The 17475-nt window shown below is 40.0% G+C and overlaps 1 protein-coding gene across 2 annotated transcripts in view; it reads right to left on the bottom strand.

Annotated features, from left to right (window-relative positions):
• Nucleotides 1-17475, bottom strand: part of Myo81f (unconventional myosin 81F) — a 35745-nt gene that overhangs the window by 6387 nt on the left and 11883 nt on the right. The window contains exons 3-12 of one of the 2 annotated variants that reach the window (XM_083032561.1): nt 14783-14845; nt 6150-6402; nt 4788-5122; nt 4211-4693; nt 3209-4112; nt 2870-3122; nt 2688-2723; nt 1014-2067; nt 317-906; nt 51-240 (exon numbers count right to left, since the gene is read on the bottom strand). In XM_083032561.1, the coding sequence (XP_082888687.1) occupies nt 51-240; nt 317-906; nt 1014-2067; nt 2688-2723; nt 2870-3122; nt 3209-4112; nt 4211-4693; nt 4788-5122; nt 6150-6402; nt 14783-14845 (4161 nt within the window). The remainder of the gene's footprint in view (nt 1-50; nt 241-316; nt 907-1013; nt 2068-2687; nt 2724-2869; nt 3123-3208; nt 4113-4210; nt 4694-4787; nt 5123-6149; nt 6403-14782; nt 14846-17475) is intronic. The other variant, XM_083032562.1, reaches the window with a different exon arrangement.

Genomic DNA, 17475 nt, shown 5'->3' on the forward strand with positions numbered 1-17475 from the left:
AAAAGCTTCTCAAGAGTATTATTATAGCTTAGAAGAGTTTCATCTTGTACCTTTACGACATTGTAGACTGCTTGCGCGTACAGCATATTAACTTCCACGGGATCTTGCGAGATTTCTCTCGGATTACGGAATAATCTTCGTTTGAAGACGAAGCGATTGTCACCGCTGCCTAAAGTAGGGTTATTACTACGTCGCAACGTCGAAAACGTCGATTGTGCGGTATTTAATTTGCATTGTTTCCTTAAACAAGAATTTATAATTTATATAATAAATAACTCTCATTTCCATTAACTACGCAACATATCATTACACTTACATCTCCCATGCGGCGATCACGTCGTACAGGTAATCGTGAGCCCGTACGTGCTCCTCTCCGTCCGGTCTGCTCTGATAGATGGCCCAACCTTCCAGCGATCGAAGACCCAATTTCTCCCCAAGCTTGGCGACAGCATCGGCAGCTGTGTCAGTCGGATGTACATCGATCGCTTTTGTTCTTCCGTCCAGAAAGAAGAATCGGCAGACTATAGTGCCCAATCGTCTCATAGCGGCAATCTCTACGGTAGACGGTGGATGCTGTCTGCAAGATACTTTGGTATTCTTGCAATTGTCCACACACCATTGTACATACTGTCTCAGCTTGCCCTCGAGGGCGAGATTCTTCTTCAGGAATGAGACAAAGTACTTGTAGAGTAGTTTGCTCGGTTGGAAGGAGACGATCGCCAAGCATAACAGCAACCATACGCGTTCTGCCCATTCGGCGTTGGGATTGTTGGTCGCCTGACGTATGCTTTGCACGTAAATTTCATCTCGTAATTCTTCCCGCTTGATCCCGTAAGCGATGATACTCTGGATCGTGGCTATCTCCTGGTCCAGCTTCATCTCCCCGCGTATGTACTTACACAAGTCCTAAAAAGAAAAAATAAGACAACATATAATATATTACAAGTATGGATATAATTTTAATTATACATTATATAAATTAACGAAATAATATAGTGAATATATTCACTTACCCTGAATACAGAACACGCAACGTTCACGTTATCGGGGTCGTACATATGAATATGCGAGTTCGGAATGCTGGATCCCTTGTAGTACGTGACCATTTCGTATTTCGGGATGAATTCGATGCTCTTGCCGCGTGACTTTCTCGTCAGCGTGGCCATTATGGTGCCTTCCGGTGAACGTTCGTGGCTGTTGAAATAATTTTGCGCAAACTCGACGATATCGTGATAAGTAGCCTCGTTCTCCTGTTCCTTCTTGTCCTCGAGTTCCTGTAATTTGCGTTCCACGCGACACTTGCGACGCTGCTCACGCTCGACCGGCAACTGCTGCGACGCTTGCGGCTGCGACTGCGGCTGATCGTGACCGTTTTGCTGCGCCTGAGGTATCATCGTCTGATGATGGTGATGATGATGATGATGCGGATGATGATGGCCGGCAGAACTTCTCGACTCTGGCCTGGATGGCGGACTACTGGCAATTTCCTTAGACATTTTATTGCTCGACGGCAAAGATCCGCACGCTTCGCCGTTGACCATTTGGCTAGGACTATGACCGCCATTGTGGACGCTTGGACTGTCGGAATCGTTCTCCTCGCGCGGCAACACAGACTCGTAGATCGGTTCATTGTTGTCATCCGATGAGTCACCATTCATCGCTAAAGGTGGCGCTGGAGGTGGTGGCGGTGGAGGCGGTTCCGTGGGTTCCGGAAGACTCGGTTGACCGAGTTTGCTGCTGCTCATGTTATTTGCACTAGGTAATCGTTGCTGCGGAGATGTCACTTCCTGGCCGTTGACAGGAGAGGTGACTTTCGACTCGGCGGCCTTGGAATTTAATTCCATCTCTTGTTGGATAACAGTTTCTAATTCCACGTCTAGATCTTCGACTAGTTCGTCCATCTGCTCGCCTATCTCATCGATAATCTGATTGCTCTTGGTCGATTGTACGTCGGACAGAAAGGAGAATAGATTGTCGAGGTCTACCGATTGCAAGTCCGAGGCGGCCATCTTCGAGTTCATTTGCTCGGCCATCTGCGACAGGGCGGCAATCTCTTCCTGCGCTTTCCTGCAAAATCGAAAGGAAATCACATTGTACATTATTATGGTCGATTATTATCGTTCTTCCCAAAGATGCAAGTGCTGCAAGTGTTAGGATTAAAACAAATTTCGTGTAACGATTTAATTACGATTGTGATGCAATAACGGTGCAATGACGTTGTAAATGAGAAAATAATTTTAAAAACTTGAGGGTGAGCAATTTGTAACAAAGTTATAGAATGAGACTAAATTTTATATATATATATATATATATATATATATATATATATATATATATATATAGCTACAGATAAAAATAATCTAACGTAACATCTATGATGATTATACTAATTGTATGCGTGATCTTTCAGCAAATATTATATGCTATGTTGCGTGTATCTTTCGCTTTCACTCTTTCAATTAAAAGTACCTAATTTCTGAATGTGTAACATTTAGTATCACAATCGGTGTTTACACACACACGCATATTTTATATACATATCCATATAGTCATGCCTCCGTCTCTATATCACTAGGAAGCGATAACTCTTGCAAACGTTGAACTACACGCAACGATACTTGGCATGCAACGAATGCATGCCGTTATACGCGCACGTCACACTAACTTCCGTCATTGAGAAAACTTACCCAGATTCCATCCCGGCAATACCATTGTACTGCGTGCTACAAAAGGGACACAAGCCATTAACGCACGCAAGTCGATCGCACATAATTAATCGATCGCATCGGTTTTCTTACGCGAAGACTACTATTACTACTGTAAGCAAAGTCGATTGAGAAAATCCAATAGATTCCCTGTTTCCTCTTACCTCTGGCTTTCCTCCAACGCCTTCTTGTCCTCCATCAATTTTCGTTCTTGCTCCAGTCGCTCCCTCTTTCTCATCTCTTCATCGACTCGTCTCATTTCACGCAGCGCAGCGGCCACCTCCCTCGCGAAGACGCCTCGCAGATGACTCTGGATCACTATGGCAGCTCTGCGCTTTCTGATAAACATTATTCGCAGCTTCCAGCCGCGGTACGCGTGCTGCACCTTGAGCGCTGCCTCTCTTATACGCTTGTATTCTGTCAGAGAGAATGATATAACAATTATAATAATTTCCAATAAAATAAAAATAGTAAAATAAAGATTTGTGGAAGGGGAAATGTACCTCGCCGTTTGACATATCCACGCCAAATCTTCTGTATTACGATGGCGTTTCTCGTTACCACCTGATTTCTAGAGTCTTCCAAAGGCTCGTGCACGTAGCTTCTCAGAAACACTTTCGTCCGACCGATCTGCCACTCGGTTTGCGGTATACCTTGCTTGCTGATCAAGTATCTGGTTGCCTCTTTCTCGTTGGAGGAGAGCGAGGCTCGGCCCTTGTCCAGGCAACGATACCTTGCGATAAAGTCATGGAACGACATATGTATCGGAAAGCCTTCTTTACGTATGCGAATAATGTCCAGCATGCCGAGATACTTGAGCTGGTCCAGAACAAGCTTCTCATCGTAGTGATTCGCCATCTTCTCCATGTTCGGTTTGATGCAGCGCGCGTACCACGGTGTCGTCGCCTGCAATACGTCTACTAAGGCTTGCAACTGATGTCGGAAGGAATCGCAGAGAGTCGGCTTGCCTTTCGACGTTCCTCGTGACATTGTCGTGGTCGCGCCGCCAGTTGCGCGTGCAACGGTGCATCCCAATAGATCTTGATAGACGGAGATCTCCTGGACGAATTCGTTGGTGCTTCTAGACATAAAGTCGAAGAAGACGTCTTGCTGAACGTCCCGATTCTTATCGACGAAACCCTCGACGGTGTACGTCACGCAGCCGGCGTAGTGTTTGACTCCGAATTCCTTTTCCCACTTTCGTCGATCGTCCCCCTTCACGTAGCACGGGTGGTTCTCGAATTCCGCATGCAAATTCGTCAGATAGGCCAGATCCGAGCCCTTCGGCATATGGCACTGCTCGGTCAGTAATTTGAGAACACATCGCGGAGGCTTTTCGATCAGTTCCAGGCACATTGTGTTGTCCGTAAACGTGATGTGAGAATATTGAATCTCCTCTTGGCGATACTAAAAGCAAATTTTTTTCGATATTTACAAATCAAATAAAAAATCTTCGATACGCAAAAAAAAAAATTACGCAAGTAAAGAACAAAAAGTAAACTTACGAGTTCCTGCTCCAGCGCAAAGACATAATGATTGAAGAACTTGTGCAGTTTCTCGTTTGTGTAATTGATGCAGAGTTGCTCGAAGCTGTTTAACGTAAAGTTCTCGAAACCGAAGATATCGAGCACTCCGAGAAATCGCGAGCTATCCTGGCCTGGATTCGTGCAATTGTTAATGTGATTGATGAGCCAGGCAAAAGTGCGCGAGTAGAGCGCCTTCGCCATCGCGTGCCTATTCTCTCGCGCCTCCTGCACCTTCAGCGGGATCTCCGTTATATTACCGCGAACGTTTATCTGCCGTATCAGCACCACCCTGGTGAGATCCTCCACTTGAAGACCCAGCAATGGCGCCACCGTGTCGACTATGTTCCTGTCCTCCGTCGACAACTCGCATCTCTCCCCGTCGATGTCCTCGAAGCTTAAATTTCCGAGCCACAGGATGGCCGATAGTACCCGGAAGATGCCTTCGCACATTTCTGGCGCGACCTATATGGTGCGAAGAGGAAGCCGATTAACAATTATTTGATAATAATGGAAACAAGGCCGTAAATTTCTTTCGACGAGAGTCATAGCTTCATACCTGAAGCACATTGAAGGCGAGCCTGAGAGCGTCGAATTTCTTAGCTTCAGAAATTCCGTCGATCTTTACGCAGCCGGACTGATTGAGATATTTGTAATGACTGGCCGGTCGTAGCTTATATTGCTCGGCGAATTCCTTGTCTTTCGTGCCGGCCTCGACCAGCTTATAAAATACGTGATAATTGCGTTCCTCCGGGCTCTGAAAAGTGATACGGCTCTGCTCCAGCAGGTAGTCCTGAATGATGCATCCCTTGATCATCCATTTATTATCGAAGCACACTTGCATGAACTTGCCGAAGCGCGAGCTGTTGTCGTTTCGCACCGTCTTCGCGTTTCCTATTAAAATTAAATTTATTTTCCCGTCAATTGTCACTAATTAACTTTAATCTCTCTTTCTATTCAAATATCGGAAAATATCTCTCTCGCTAAAGAGATTTTCTACATTTTCTAGATTCGTTTAAATACGGAACTCGAAAACGAGGATAAACTCCAAAAATAAGTCGGATTTAAAAAAGAGTAGGACGTCGCTATTCCATGAGATGAATGAACGACACCAGACAGATGTGTTTTATTCATAAAACCTCTTTGCCTTGTGACCCACTTCGTTCCCCTTGCTATTGCATTTAACACCTGAGTTGCAGCCACGCTCGTACCTAAGACTGCTACTGATGAATCGCGACTGTTTTTTACCTCTGAATAACGCGTGATAAAGAATTTACTCCATTATCTCCACGTATCTCTCTACTCGAATAAAACACCGATTCTTATTTAATCGGTTAAAAAATTACTTTGCCAAATAAATTATACTCGACTTCTATTTTTATCTCATTGTTCCTCTTCAGTTTTGTCATTACGTTTAGAATTTAAATTTTTCTTAAGCGAATTTATACTTATTTCTCGACTAATTCGAAATTAATTTCTCATTATTGAAAGTATATCGTAAGTGATTATAATTTATTGCAAATCTCTTCAACCACGCAACATGTAATTAAATCTAAAATTATTATATGCAACGCTAAAAATGGCTTTCGTAAATCTAATCCTCCTATCTTTCTACTCAATCTCTTAACAAATTTGCAACATCATACCATTGTCGATCAAGTCCAATACACATCAATCAAGTTTCATCCGAATAATCAAGAAATTGCTATCTCGTTTGCTTCATCTTTTCATTATATTAATTTGACCATTAATAAAAAAAACTCGATCCATATTATATTCTAATAATATGAATTGAAGCCGAGAGGTTTTTGAGGCAAATTCTTTTTTAAGATCGCGTAGGATGAGATACCACAGCAAGTGGCGTGGACCAACAAATTTGCGCGCGATTACGCGGATCCAAGGCGTTATCAACGGACGTTACCGAATGCCTCGAGGATGGTATTGGCCTCCAGGATCTGCTGTTCCACCCACGTGTCGACGTTGCTGGTGACCGAACACAGGTACTGTAGGATGAACTTGGTGGTCTCGGTCTTGCCGGCCCCGCTCTCGCCCGATATCACGCAGGACTGGTTGCTCTCGGTGTCCTGAAGAGACTTGTACGCCGCCTCCGCCAGGGCGAACACATGCGGCTCCAAGGCGCCCATTTTCTGCTGGTGGTATCGATTCACGTACTCCTGCGAAAAGACGTGCCCTTTTCGTGAAACGAGTTCCGGCCGTTAACGAGCTGTTCTCCGCCTCGACCTCGTAAGAATGGACGGTTTTAAAAGCCTTCGATTCGCGAACAGCGAGTTCTCCAGAAAGCGGACGCAATCTATTCTCCTAAAGTGGAGAGCGAGTTTTATAGAAGTTTTATAGCGCAGCAAATGACGTTTAAAAGACTGTGTTGAACCTCTGTAGCGATTTGGTATATCTAAATTCACCTCACGTACAACAAAATCTTATATTTTATCAAAAATTAAAAACAAAATAACAAAAACACAGTATATACATACATACATACATATATATATATATATATATCGAGAGGATTTTTTCATCTTTCTCCGCTGTTTTTTGGCGCAAACAACGAGAGGTCGAATTCTTTGTGCGCGGTAACATTCGCGATAATCCAATAGGGGTCTGAAAATATATGGACGGCGGGTGTATGTGAGTGTCCCATTAGCCCCGGTAACCCGATTAATCCGCGACGACACTCGATAGGCGCGCTTGCATCGACGACCGAGTTTCCCATTTCGCGGCCCCTTTTCGCCTTCCCCCCCGGGAACGTCGTGTATGTATATACGCGACATGACACACGCTGCGACGCATATGCATGAGCTCTCTGCACGAGTCTGCACTGCCTGTCGGCAGTTAGTTTGGTCTCGCACAACCCAAGGTAGTAGTGCAACCCAGTTTCGCGTCGGACCTCCCCTTCCGAGCCTCTCAGCGCTCTCGCGAATGTTCGTTTCGTTATTACAGGATGTACTCGCCTGGAATTGCCACGGTACGATAACGAGGGGGATGCATATAGCGTTGCGACAAAACAGAGGCGTCTCTCCCGGTGGCGGGAAGATTAATCGTCGACGGACGACGCGAACCTCGGCGAAATCGAGAGAAACGGAAATTAATGAACCGTTTCTTCGAGATAGCGTTGCAAATGATAATGTTGCAATTTTCCTTCTCGCAAAGTCTTTGGAGTCTCACGCTCCATTTTCTCGCGAGAGCTGAAGAAATATTATAGAGCATTCAAGTCCGATTGAAATATCTTCGCGCGATAGTTTTTACTTTTTTAATATTTTCAATCAAAGATCAATCGAGTCTGTCAAGTTGTGTTAAATTTGTATGCTTCTTATATCTATCTTATAAACATATAAATAATTTTTATGCATTTTTTTTAAATATTAGTTTTCGCAGTTTGCTGATATCACGTCGAGCGATATGAAACGTCATTTCGACATGGCTAGCGACTCATTTTCGATAGAAACGATATCTCGGGGTACGATTTGTGAAGATGGGCTGCTCGAGATAAGCCGCGACGCGGTCGGGAGAACCCTTGAGAAAACAAGCGGGGATATAAAAATACGCGTGAAAGGATGCGTTCCAGGTGGCGGCGCTCCGGAAGTTTCGGCGCTCCTTCTTGGAAGAGATGTAAAAAGTGTGCGTGCGCGTTCACACATAAATATTCATCATATCATATAACACTCTATTCTGTTTATCGTATCTTCACGCTTTACTTAATCTTTTAACACTGGAAATTCTAAACTTTGCGCAATTTGCTCCTAAAGTTTCGAAATGTTTCACATTGATTAATGCTTTACGTGTTTAAATTTCACAAATTCTTCTTCATTTTACGTTTCTATTTTTGTTATTCAGTTACCGAGAGACGATGGCCCGAAATAAGACCGAAACGTTTAATTTTAAACTAATAAATAGTACCTAAAATTATCTAGCAATTATTTATTCGCGCTTTTATCTCGTTTGGTCCTTTTATTATCTAATATAAACAAGAGTCTTTTAAATCTTTTTATGTGTAAATTTTCTTTTATCATCATTGCGTTAAATGCTGATAAAATCAAATTAAAACAGGGATTAAAGTTATACAAAAATATACATTATATTTAAACACGTTTGACATTTGACGTTTAAGGATGCACGACCGGGTTACTTTTAACCAGCGCTGCTCTTTTCAGCCTTAAGCCTTTCAAAAGTCTCTCGCTATATACGGACTGTTGTCGACATCTTCGCTGGAAGCTCAAAGAGGGATGTCGATTCCTCGTTCCATTTCGTTAGTGGGTCACGTCCATCGATCAGAATCGTTTGAACGAGGGAATTGAACGCGTGTCAACACGCTTCGATAGAGACTCGTGTGTAAGATTTTTCCTTCCCTCTTCGACCAATGAAAAAAACAACGGGCTAGCATAGTAACCCGCGCCGAAATATCTCACAAGTCGATCGATTAAGGTCGATAATATGCGGACCTTTTGTTTGCCTTACTTAGTAGGGCCGACAAACCCTGTTTGCGATTTCTCTTTACAAAGGAGAGTTTGCACACAGGTACTTTGAAATCGAGTCTGGAAATGAAACACGTCGACCCACTTTCGGTATATACGTCGGCTCCTTTGATTATTACAAGTGTTGACTATTCATTAAACCGTCCAACGTGAGGTCCCCGATAGATTGGCCACAAATCAAATTACAATTAGCGTTTACTCGTCTAATCGAGCCTTATTAAAAATCGCTGATATTTTTTCCACGCGTGTAATGTGTATTACTATTCGACGCAATTTTAATAATTTACATTTGCGAAGATTGAATTAATTTTTTATTTTAACAAAAGGTAGCTAGATGTACAATTTTTATCCGTTGTATCAATGATTGTTTGCGTAATCGTATTATACAGCTATGCAATTGTGGTGATCCGATATCCACGGTTAATAAAAGCTCTACACGAGTTCTTTGTACTTTCCGCCCATTAATATCGGTAAATATTTGCGGGACTTTGATTGCGGGAGTAGCAATCATTTATCTATGGACAACAATCAGAGTATATTTGCTTACTTATTGATCAATAAAGTGTCGTTATATACATGCAGATATAACAACGATATCTATAAGATGCGAATAACGGTGCAGCGTCAAATTTAATTACCCTTAGCCCAAAAGTAATATTCGATGGCGATATAGACTAATTAACAAATAAAAACACATTTCTTTTTGCAGACGATAAATCAAATCAATTGAAGACGTTACTCTAAAATTTTTACTTTACAAAAAATATATTCAATAATTGTATAAAAAAAAAGCATTTCATTACAATTATTATCTTTATCTTTGTACGCGATTCTTATTTATCTTATAAAATGAAAAATTAAATCAAACGCATATTAAATTCTTTAACTGATAATATATATATTTATAATATGATTTTGCTGTAGCTAATAAAAAACATCTGATCGTTCTGTTGTAAAATTGCAATGCGTTGCTGCTTTGTCTCTATATCGATAATTCCAGTGCAATTCTAAAAGTTATTCATGTGTAATAAAAAAATTGAAAGATCCATTTTATAAAAGAAAGGGCTCGGAAGAGCTAGGGTTTATCCTTTTCACTATTGAATTTCGCTGACGCGAATGAGTTTTCAATATTTATCGTCACCAGGAATAGTATCGAGACCATCGCATCGGTTCGATCGTGGTTCGCGTCTAGATCATGGCGATCCCAATGGCGAGGATCCAGGGAAGAGGGTACCCTTGGGGAGAAACGTGCGAGGCTCTCGGCGGCTCTCCGAAACTCCGAGGCGACCATGGTGAGTCCCGAATCCGATCCCGCGTGCTTCGGCGCGATCAATAACTCCGTGCTCCGGGCGTGCACCACCGCGGCGTGCCACCCTTTTCCTTCGAGCCCCGGCAGGGGTCCTTGGTTGGCGGTACCCCCGTACCGTTGACCTTCGCAATCACGCGTAGCACGCAAATTTTCACGAGGCGCGCAAGAATAACAAGCCACTGCAATATAATCTCCGGATTTCTCTTTGCGTGTCTCAAATCTCTCTTTACGTTTACATCCTAGGATCGTAATAAGGAAAAGACACCCCAGGTTTCTTCCTCTCTTTCCTTATTCTTTTTGTCTTTCTTTATATTTACATCCTAGGATCGTACGTTTAATCGTCGGCATTTCGAGAGAGAGGAAAACATTTTAAAGATCAACAAAATATGTAAAAAATAGTGCAAGAGCGCACGTAAAAATGTAATGAGGGAAAAAAACACGAGGTTTCTTCCTCTCTTTTAATTCCGCCGTGAACCGCGAGAGAATACGAGAGGATGTGACCCCCTTTTAAAAATCCTCCTCCGGATACGTCGCGTTGCGGGCAAAGTGCAATAAAATGTATAAAGCGTCTGGAGCTCGCTCGCGTTCCCAAATGCGAGACAAAGTAAATTTTATCGCCGCACTCTGGCGGTTCCCACCGTCCAATCCAATTTGCGCTCGCATGCATCGCTGCTCGGCACGACGCAAACGCGCAAGCGATTGCACAGAATAATATTTGAACATTTTCTTGAAAAAAAAAAAAAATATATTGCGAGAGAGGCCTACCACATCTGTTAGTTTAATATAAAACCTTTCACGCGGTGGCTTATCGCAATAGGACCAGCCCTCTATTTTTCATCCAAGAAAATTATTAAAAATAATACGAAATGTGACGCCTTCTATTCAAATACATCTAGGGGGGGGGGGCGAGTATAATATAATAATATAATTAACGATAATAATAATATTATATAATTAAATATTAAATAAATTATATTGGAGACTGAGATCTTTCTTATTTAGAAAAATATTGCAAATTATTATATGTCAACCTTATTCAAACGTTCAACTTGAATCCCATCTTTGATTTATTTACAGTTCAATTTAGTCTAAAGATCTCTTTTCCGAGGAACTCGTCTCTCGCAATAAGACACTTCCCTTCCCTCCGTTTGAATTCTAATCAAAGTGCGTCTGCCTTCGGTCGGTCTCCCAGAAATAATTCGTCCCTGATCGCAGGCGTTTCGAGACACAACTATCGACGATGAGTTCGCGAGGGAGCGACGGCGCAGCACCACGTGCACCCGAAAATAGATGCACCAGGGTGAGGATGGAAGAAGGGAGGTTATCGAAGCGGCGTGCGCTCGGCGCTCGGCGTTCCACCGGATAAACGAGGGGAATTTATCGTCGATAACTCCGTGCTCCCTCCGGGCTTTAGCTCCGATCTCCGATCCGAGAACTAACAGAGCTCTTCGCGATAAAAGTCGCGATAGCGATTCCGCGCGAACGAATCAGTTTCGCGTAATGAACGTTTCAATTGTTAACTTTAATTGTCAACATTATCGTCCGCCACGGGGAGAGACAAGTGGAGCGTGCTATCGCGCGGATTTCGCTTTGTCGACGTGACCTAGAAAAAAAAACCGCCGTTCAAGACCGAGTCGGTTTCGCGAGTTATCTCGGCGTAAGCATGAGAGCTCCCAGCTTCCGTTTCCTGTTTCCAGACCAATACGATAAAAACATCCTGCCTCGCGGTACGCTTTATTATACAGATTCGTAAAGTCGTTGCATGGAAAAACTCGTTTGTGCCATACGAGCACGATAATTTCGCACGCAATTGCATACGCAAATTGCACGTGCACACGCGACGAAGAAGCGCGTTGTCAGGATCCGAAATGTTCGCGATATACGAATGTAAATATATAGTTGAATACATACAGTTTTGAATTTTTCAACTCGTTATCTTCTCAATCTTGACGACCAAATATTAAGACATTTAAAAATATGAAAGAGAAAATTAATGTAATTTTTATAATATTTCTTTCCTTCCTTTAAATTACTTGAAATTTTTTGCAATATTAAGCACATTTCTCGTCTTTTTTTTATAATTTTTCTCAAAATTTTCCGACAAGTATGTAAAAGGTATCAATATTTAATTTCGTAAAATATTTAAAACATGTGTATAATTTTCTATCGATTTAACTTTGCGCCAATTCGATTAATTTACAACTCGAGCGAATCACGTAATATCCATTTTAATTAAAAATATTTTGCGAAAAATCATTGCAAACTTTTGCAAAAACTTTCCAGCAAAGTTAACGCTACGTTAACGTCACGTTATAAGAAATGTTTGAGAGTTCGCTAAACAGGTCGCTGGTCGCTCGCGTTTCAGAATCGCATCGTTGCAGAAAGATGCAGTTGTCGTACGCGAAAAGTGCGTCGGACGCGAGAGCGAAAGATTCGAGATAACAATTTTAATCTTTCAGCAAGGACTGCGTCGGTTTATCTCTCCGCTACAAGATTGACACAAGGCAGCGCCTACGGCTCTTTTTCAACTTCCATCAGCGACGGCGGCGTCACGTATTGTGTACCTGATATTTACTATTCCTCATCGGTACTTCCGGTCTTTGTCAGTCGCAGGAAGCGCACCGGCACTCCGTACACACGAACAATCTATCGAGCTCAGCCTATCTATCACGTCACTAACATGTATCATTGTATTGTGATTCTGTTTTTTTTCGCTTCTGTATTCCAAATCGATCAGGGTTCACGTCATAAATAAATTTGTTAAAATGCAAGTATGTCAGTATCATCTATGTCGTCATCAAACAATATCTCGCGTAATACAACATAATATTTAAAAAAATAAAACGTTCCATTCAAATTTTCCTGACTTTTTTTATCTTAATAATATTCTATTTAATTAGGAATAACTGTAGACGACCCAACTGGCTTAATTGATTTTTATTAATTCGATGTCATATAAAAATACAGACTACGTTTCGACCTTTGGTTCAGGTCCTTATCAAGTCTAAAATTATATAAAAAATAATAATACGAATATATCGAAAAGAAAATCATTTTATGGATGTATAGCGTAAACCAAGTGAAACTAACGATTGGTATAAAGTAAATCATTTAAACATACCTTACGTAACATTTAATAAAATTTCAACAAGTTAAACTTCTCTAAATACATATGATGTGCCAACTAACGTTTCATAGAGATGGTAAAGAACGAACTAAGTTAAACATCCTTTATTATTCTATCATAAATAGGATTTAAATCTCTGTGTCTTTATGTAGGTTAATCGTGTTGTTATATTTTTTTATATAAAACATTTCGGCTATCTCTCTTTTCCTAGTATGTGTTTCCTGATGTAAAATATTAAAGGTTGTCCATTTAAAGTCATGTAAATATTCATTTCTATGTTTGCTTATAACGTTCTGGTTACTACTATGCAATTTTATGTTATTCCTATGTTCTTTTATCCGAGTATGTCTTTTAGTTTGTCCAATGTATGTAGCGTCGCAGTCGTTGCAGTCGATCTTATATACAATCTCGGTCATATCCGCTTTAGGCAATTTGTCTTTTCCGCGTTTAATTACATTGTCTAGTTTTTTTGGTATCGTGTAAATAACATTTAAGCCTATTTTCTTAATAGATCTCGCAATAATATCACTTAAGTTTTTAATATACGGCATTAAAATACAAGAAGAAATATCAAAATCATTCTCTTTGTCAACAACGTTATGAGAGTTTTTTAAAAAACATGTTCTTTTATAGATATAACGCTCGATGATCGTCATAGGAAAGCAATTATTAGACAAGATTCCTTTAACAATATGTAAGTTCCCATTATGGAAACGATCATCAGATAACAAAATAGCGCGATCAACTAAGTTATTGATGGTGTTCACTTTGTATTTAAACGGATGATTGGAATAATAATTTAAATATCTACCAGAAGAGACGGGTTTCCGATACCAATTCGTCATAAGTTTCCCATCGTTTCTAATAACCATTGTGTCTAAAAAGTTAATCCTGTTATTTTTTTCAATTTCATGCGTAAATTGCAGCCGGTGATGATAACTGTTAAATGTAGTCAAAATAGTGTCAATTTCAGTACGCGGTACTACCGCAAAAATATCATCAACATACCTGCAATAAACTGAAATATCAAATTGTAAGGAGCTTAAACAATGTGTCTCAAGATCGTCCATAACTAAATCGGCTAAAATAGGTGAGAGGGGGGATCCCATCGGAGTACCATGTATCTGTTCGTAGAATTGATCATTGAAACAAAAACTTGTTGACTCTAATAAGACTTCGATTGCATATAAAAATTGTGCTAAACTAAAAGTTATGTTGCATGAAATGTCCGTCCAGCGTTTTTCAATGGATTTTAAAACTAATTCTTTAGGAATGTTTGTGAATAAAGACGTGACATCAAGTGAAATCAACATTTCACTATCGTCAATATTAACGTTCTTTCTCTATGCTTCTATAAAATAAATATTCTATTTATTTTATTTTTTGTTTTCACGTGTATTTAGTACAGGACGATCTAAAAGAAGGGAGTTACAAGTATAAAAACGTGCAAAAATTATGTCGATGACACAATGAAAATGATAGAGACATAAAAGGTAAACTATAGAATTGTCAAATATCTTTTATATCTCATTTCCTATAAAATTCACGCTTTACGTGATATACCTACAGCTACATGTCATTCCCAGCGCTCGATTTATTTATTATGCGTAAACGAATTAATTACTCACATTTGTGTAGTAGTCCACTTCCTTATAAGGGTTCACTGCCACCAGAATGGATCCCGTGTACGTCTGTATAGTAATATCTGTGTTAAGGAATATAATTTGCTTAAATGACACTTCATTAAAAATATCTATTTTGCCGGACTCTCCATTGAGTATTTAAACTATTATATCAGTATTAACATGGAGAGTGAACGCCATCGATTGAAAACTGGAGTTGACATTTTTCCGCATTCATATAGACATGACATGTTGCCCTTTATATCACAATGCTATATATGCACTCTCAATGCAGGTTCTCGATTGATGCGTACAAAGTAGACGACAAAAACTGCTCCAGAGAACTCGAATCGAGATAAAAACACGTGACCTTTTTAACGTACCCTAACTGCGATCGCTCGCATCCCCTATGGCTCTGTTTTATAAAGCGTAAACAGAAAGTTGTGCCAATTTATTTTTATTGCTTGCCCTATAAAAATTCTCGAAAGTGTGCAAAGCTGTTAATTACATTAAATAAATTAGTTTGAAAATTATTCTCTCTCTCTCTCTCTCTCTCTCTCTCTCTCTCTCTCTCTCTCTCTCTCTCTCCTCTTTCTATTAATGAATTTATATTAACAAATTTTATTTCATGTCCAATTTCTTCATTTATCTTTTAGTCTCGTGACTCGATTAATAAATATTGAATTAGAATTCCATTAAAATAAGATTCGCTTTAAATTCACGGAAAATATTATTTGATTAAAATTTCACTTTTCAAATACTAAGTTTACCTTCACTTTCGATTTCCTATTGATTAAATCAGTAACGTTTTCGTTAAGAAAGCATAGAGTTGTTCGAAAAGATTATAAAATCTAGTCTGAAAAATTCAAACAATCGATTTTAAAATCATCCTGTGTTGTGATAAAATTATGATAATATTACTCTTACAATTAGAAAAATAATAATGGACTAAGATAATAGGTTCAGAATTGCATCGCGCGTTCTCGCACGATCGTAAAAATATTATCATAGAAATCCCTAGAGAAAAAAGAGAAAGAGAAAGATAGCGAGAGAGAGAAGGAGAGCACATCAGCATCGCGTTATTCCTTGCATAATAACTTGAGGATGACATGTTTCCGCCGACACACAAGGGAGAGGCTTCTATAATGACGTCACACTCCGGGGGGATGACTCATAGCTGGATGCTACACCGTAGCAGAAGGAAGAAGGAGAGGGTGGGTACACCTATAACCATGCACCCTTCTGTAATATTTGAGACGAGCGAAGGGTGACGATTTACGCCCAGAGGTTCAAAATTCGTTTGGGTCAATAATAGATTAACTCTCTTTCGCCTAAATTAACATTTAAAAAAAAAATATATATATAGATAAACAAAATAAAAAATTTGTGTTCTCGAAAATATGAAATCTAAAAACTTAAAAAGTAAAGAAAAAAAATATATTAATAGTCCATGATAAAATGTAAAAAGGCTAAGCCAAGTATATGATATAAAAAAACTTTTATGTGTAATTTGGAAAAGTTATACATCAGAGATATTATAATATCCAATTATTGCAACTTTATATATAAAAAAATAAATATTATATGTATAGAGAAATGTACAGAAATACATATTTCTATTTCTTCTTTTTCGTATTGAAATAAGCTTTAACTAGATATCACATTGCGCTAACATTTTATACATTTTATTCTTCATCTCGAAACAAATGTGCGTAAATGCACACGATATCAAAATGATCGTCGCATATAGAACCACCCAGTAACCCATAAGTGGTTGTGGGGTTCTCAGCTGGTGGTCTAGTTTAACCTTTGCAGAGAGAAACCCCGTTATTAGCGACTATAGAGAGGGTCACACAATTTAATTAACTTCGCGGACACGCCTCGTGTAGCCTATCGGTAGCTTCTTGATTTACGTTCTCGGCATATTGAAACCTCAAGGTTAATTACAAACAGTTTGTCCATCTGTCGACGAGAGATCGGGCAAAGAGCGGAAGACGAGGCTCCCTTTCCGCCGCGACGATTTCTACAGGAAAGATTTCGGGTCGGAACTTTCAATTTCCTTCGCGAGATTGCTGGCACACCTCGAAACTAATGTCGGATCGTTCAGATCGTTATAATTAGCTTCGATCGTACTTTAACGAGATTCCGGATCGAGGCTTCGCTGCCAATAAGTAGAATGAAGAGAAAGAGAGAAAGGGGAAAGCAACACTCGATTGGATGATGATCGCTCTAGTGCCAAGCAAAAAGGCATCTTTTACTTCCGGTTTCTTGGATGCATCGTGTACGTAAAAAATATTACAAAGACTCAGCTACCTCCATTGATTATTTATATTCTACTACTTTTATGTGCTAGGGTTGGCACCAATATAGCTTGATTGTGAGATGAGGTATATTCTCACAAGTAACACTACTCAAGTGCCATTCGCCGATATTCTTGAAACTTTGCACACACGTAGTACATCGAAAAACATTAAACACGTGTTTTTTTATTTTGGCTAACAAGGCGTTTTAAGGTCGGGTATAGTACCACTATCTTGCCTTCACTGGTCGGGTATAGTACCACTATCTTGCCTTCACTGGCTGGGTAGACCTTCCCATTGCCTTCAGTTTCCGCCATTTGGATGCGTCATATTGAATTTTTCATCCGCCACCTCTAGATTGATATAACTGTTGCCAAAATCGTAATCATGTATCTAATA

This window comes from Prenolepis imparis, unplaced genomic scaffold (genome assembly GCF_030444845.1).
Source record: "Prenolepis imparis isolate NDT839.2.m4 unplaced genomic scaffold, iyPreImpa1.0 SCAF_2, whole genome shotgun sequence".
Lineage (NCBI taxonomy): Eukaryota > Metazoa > Arthropoda > Insecta > Hymenoptera > Formicidae > Prenolepis > Prenolepis imparis.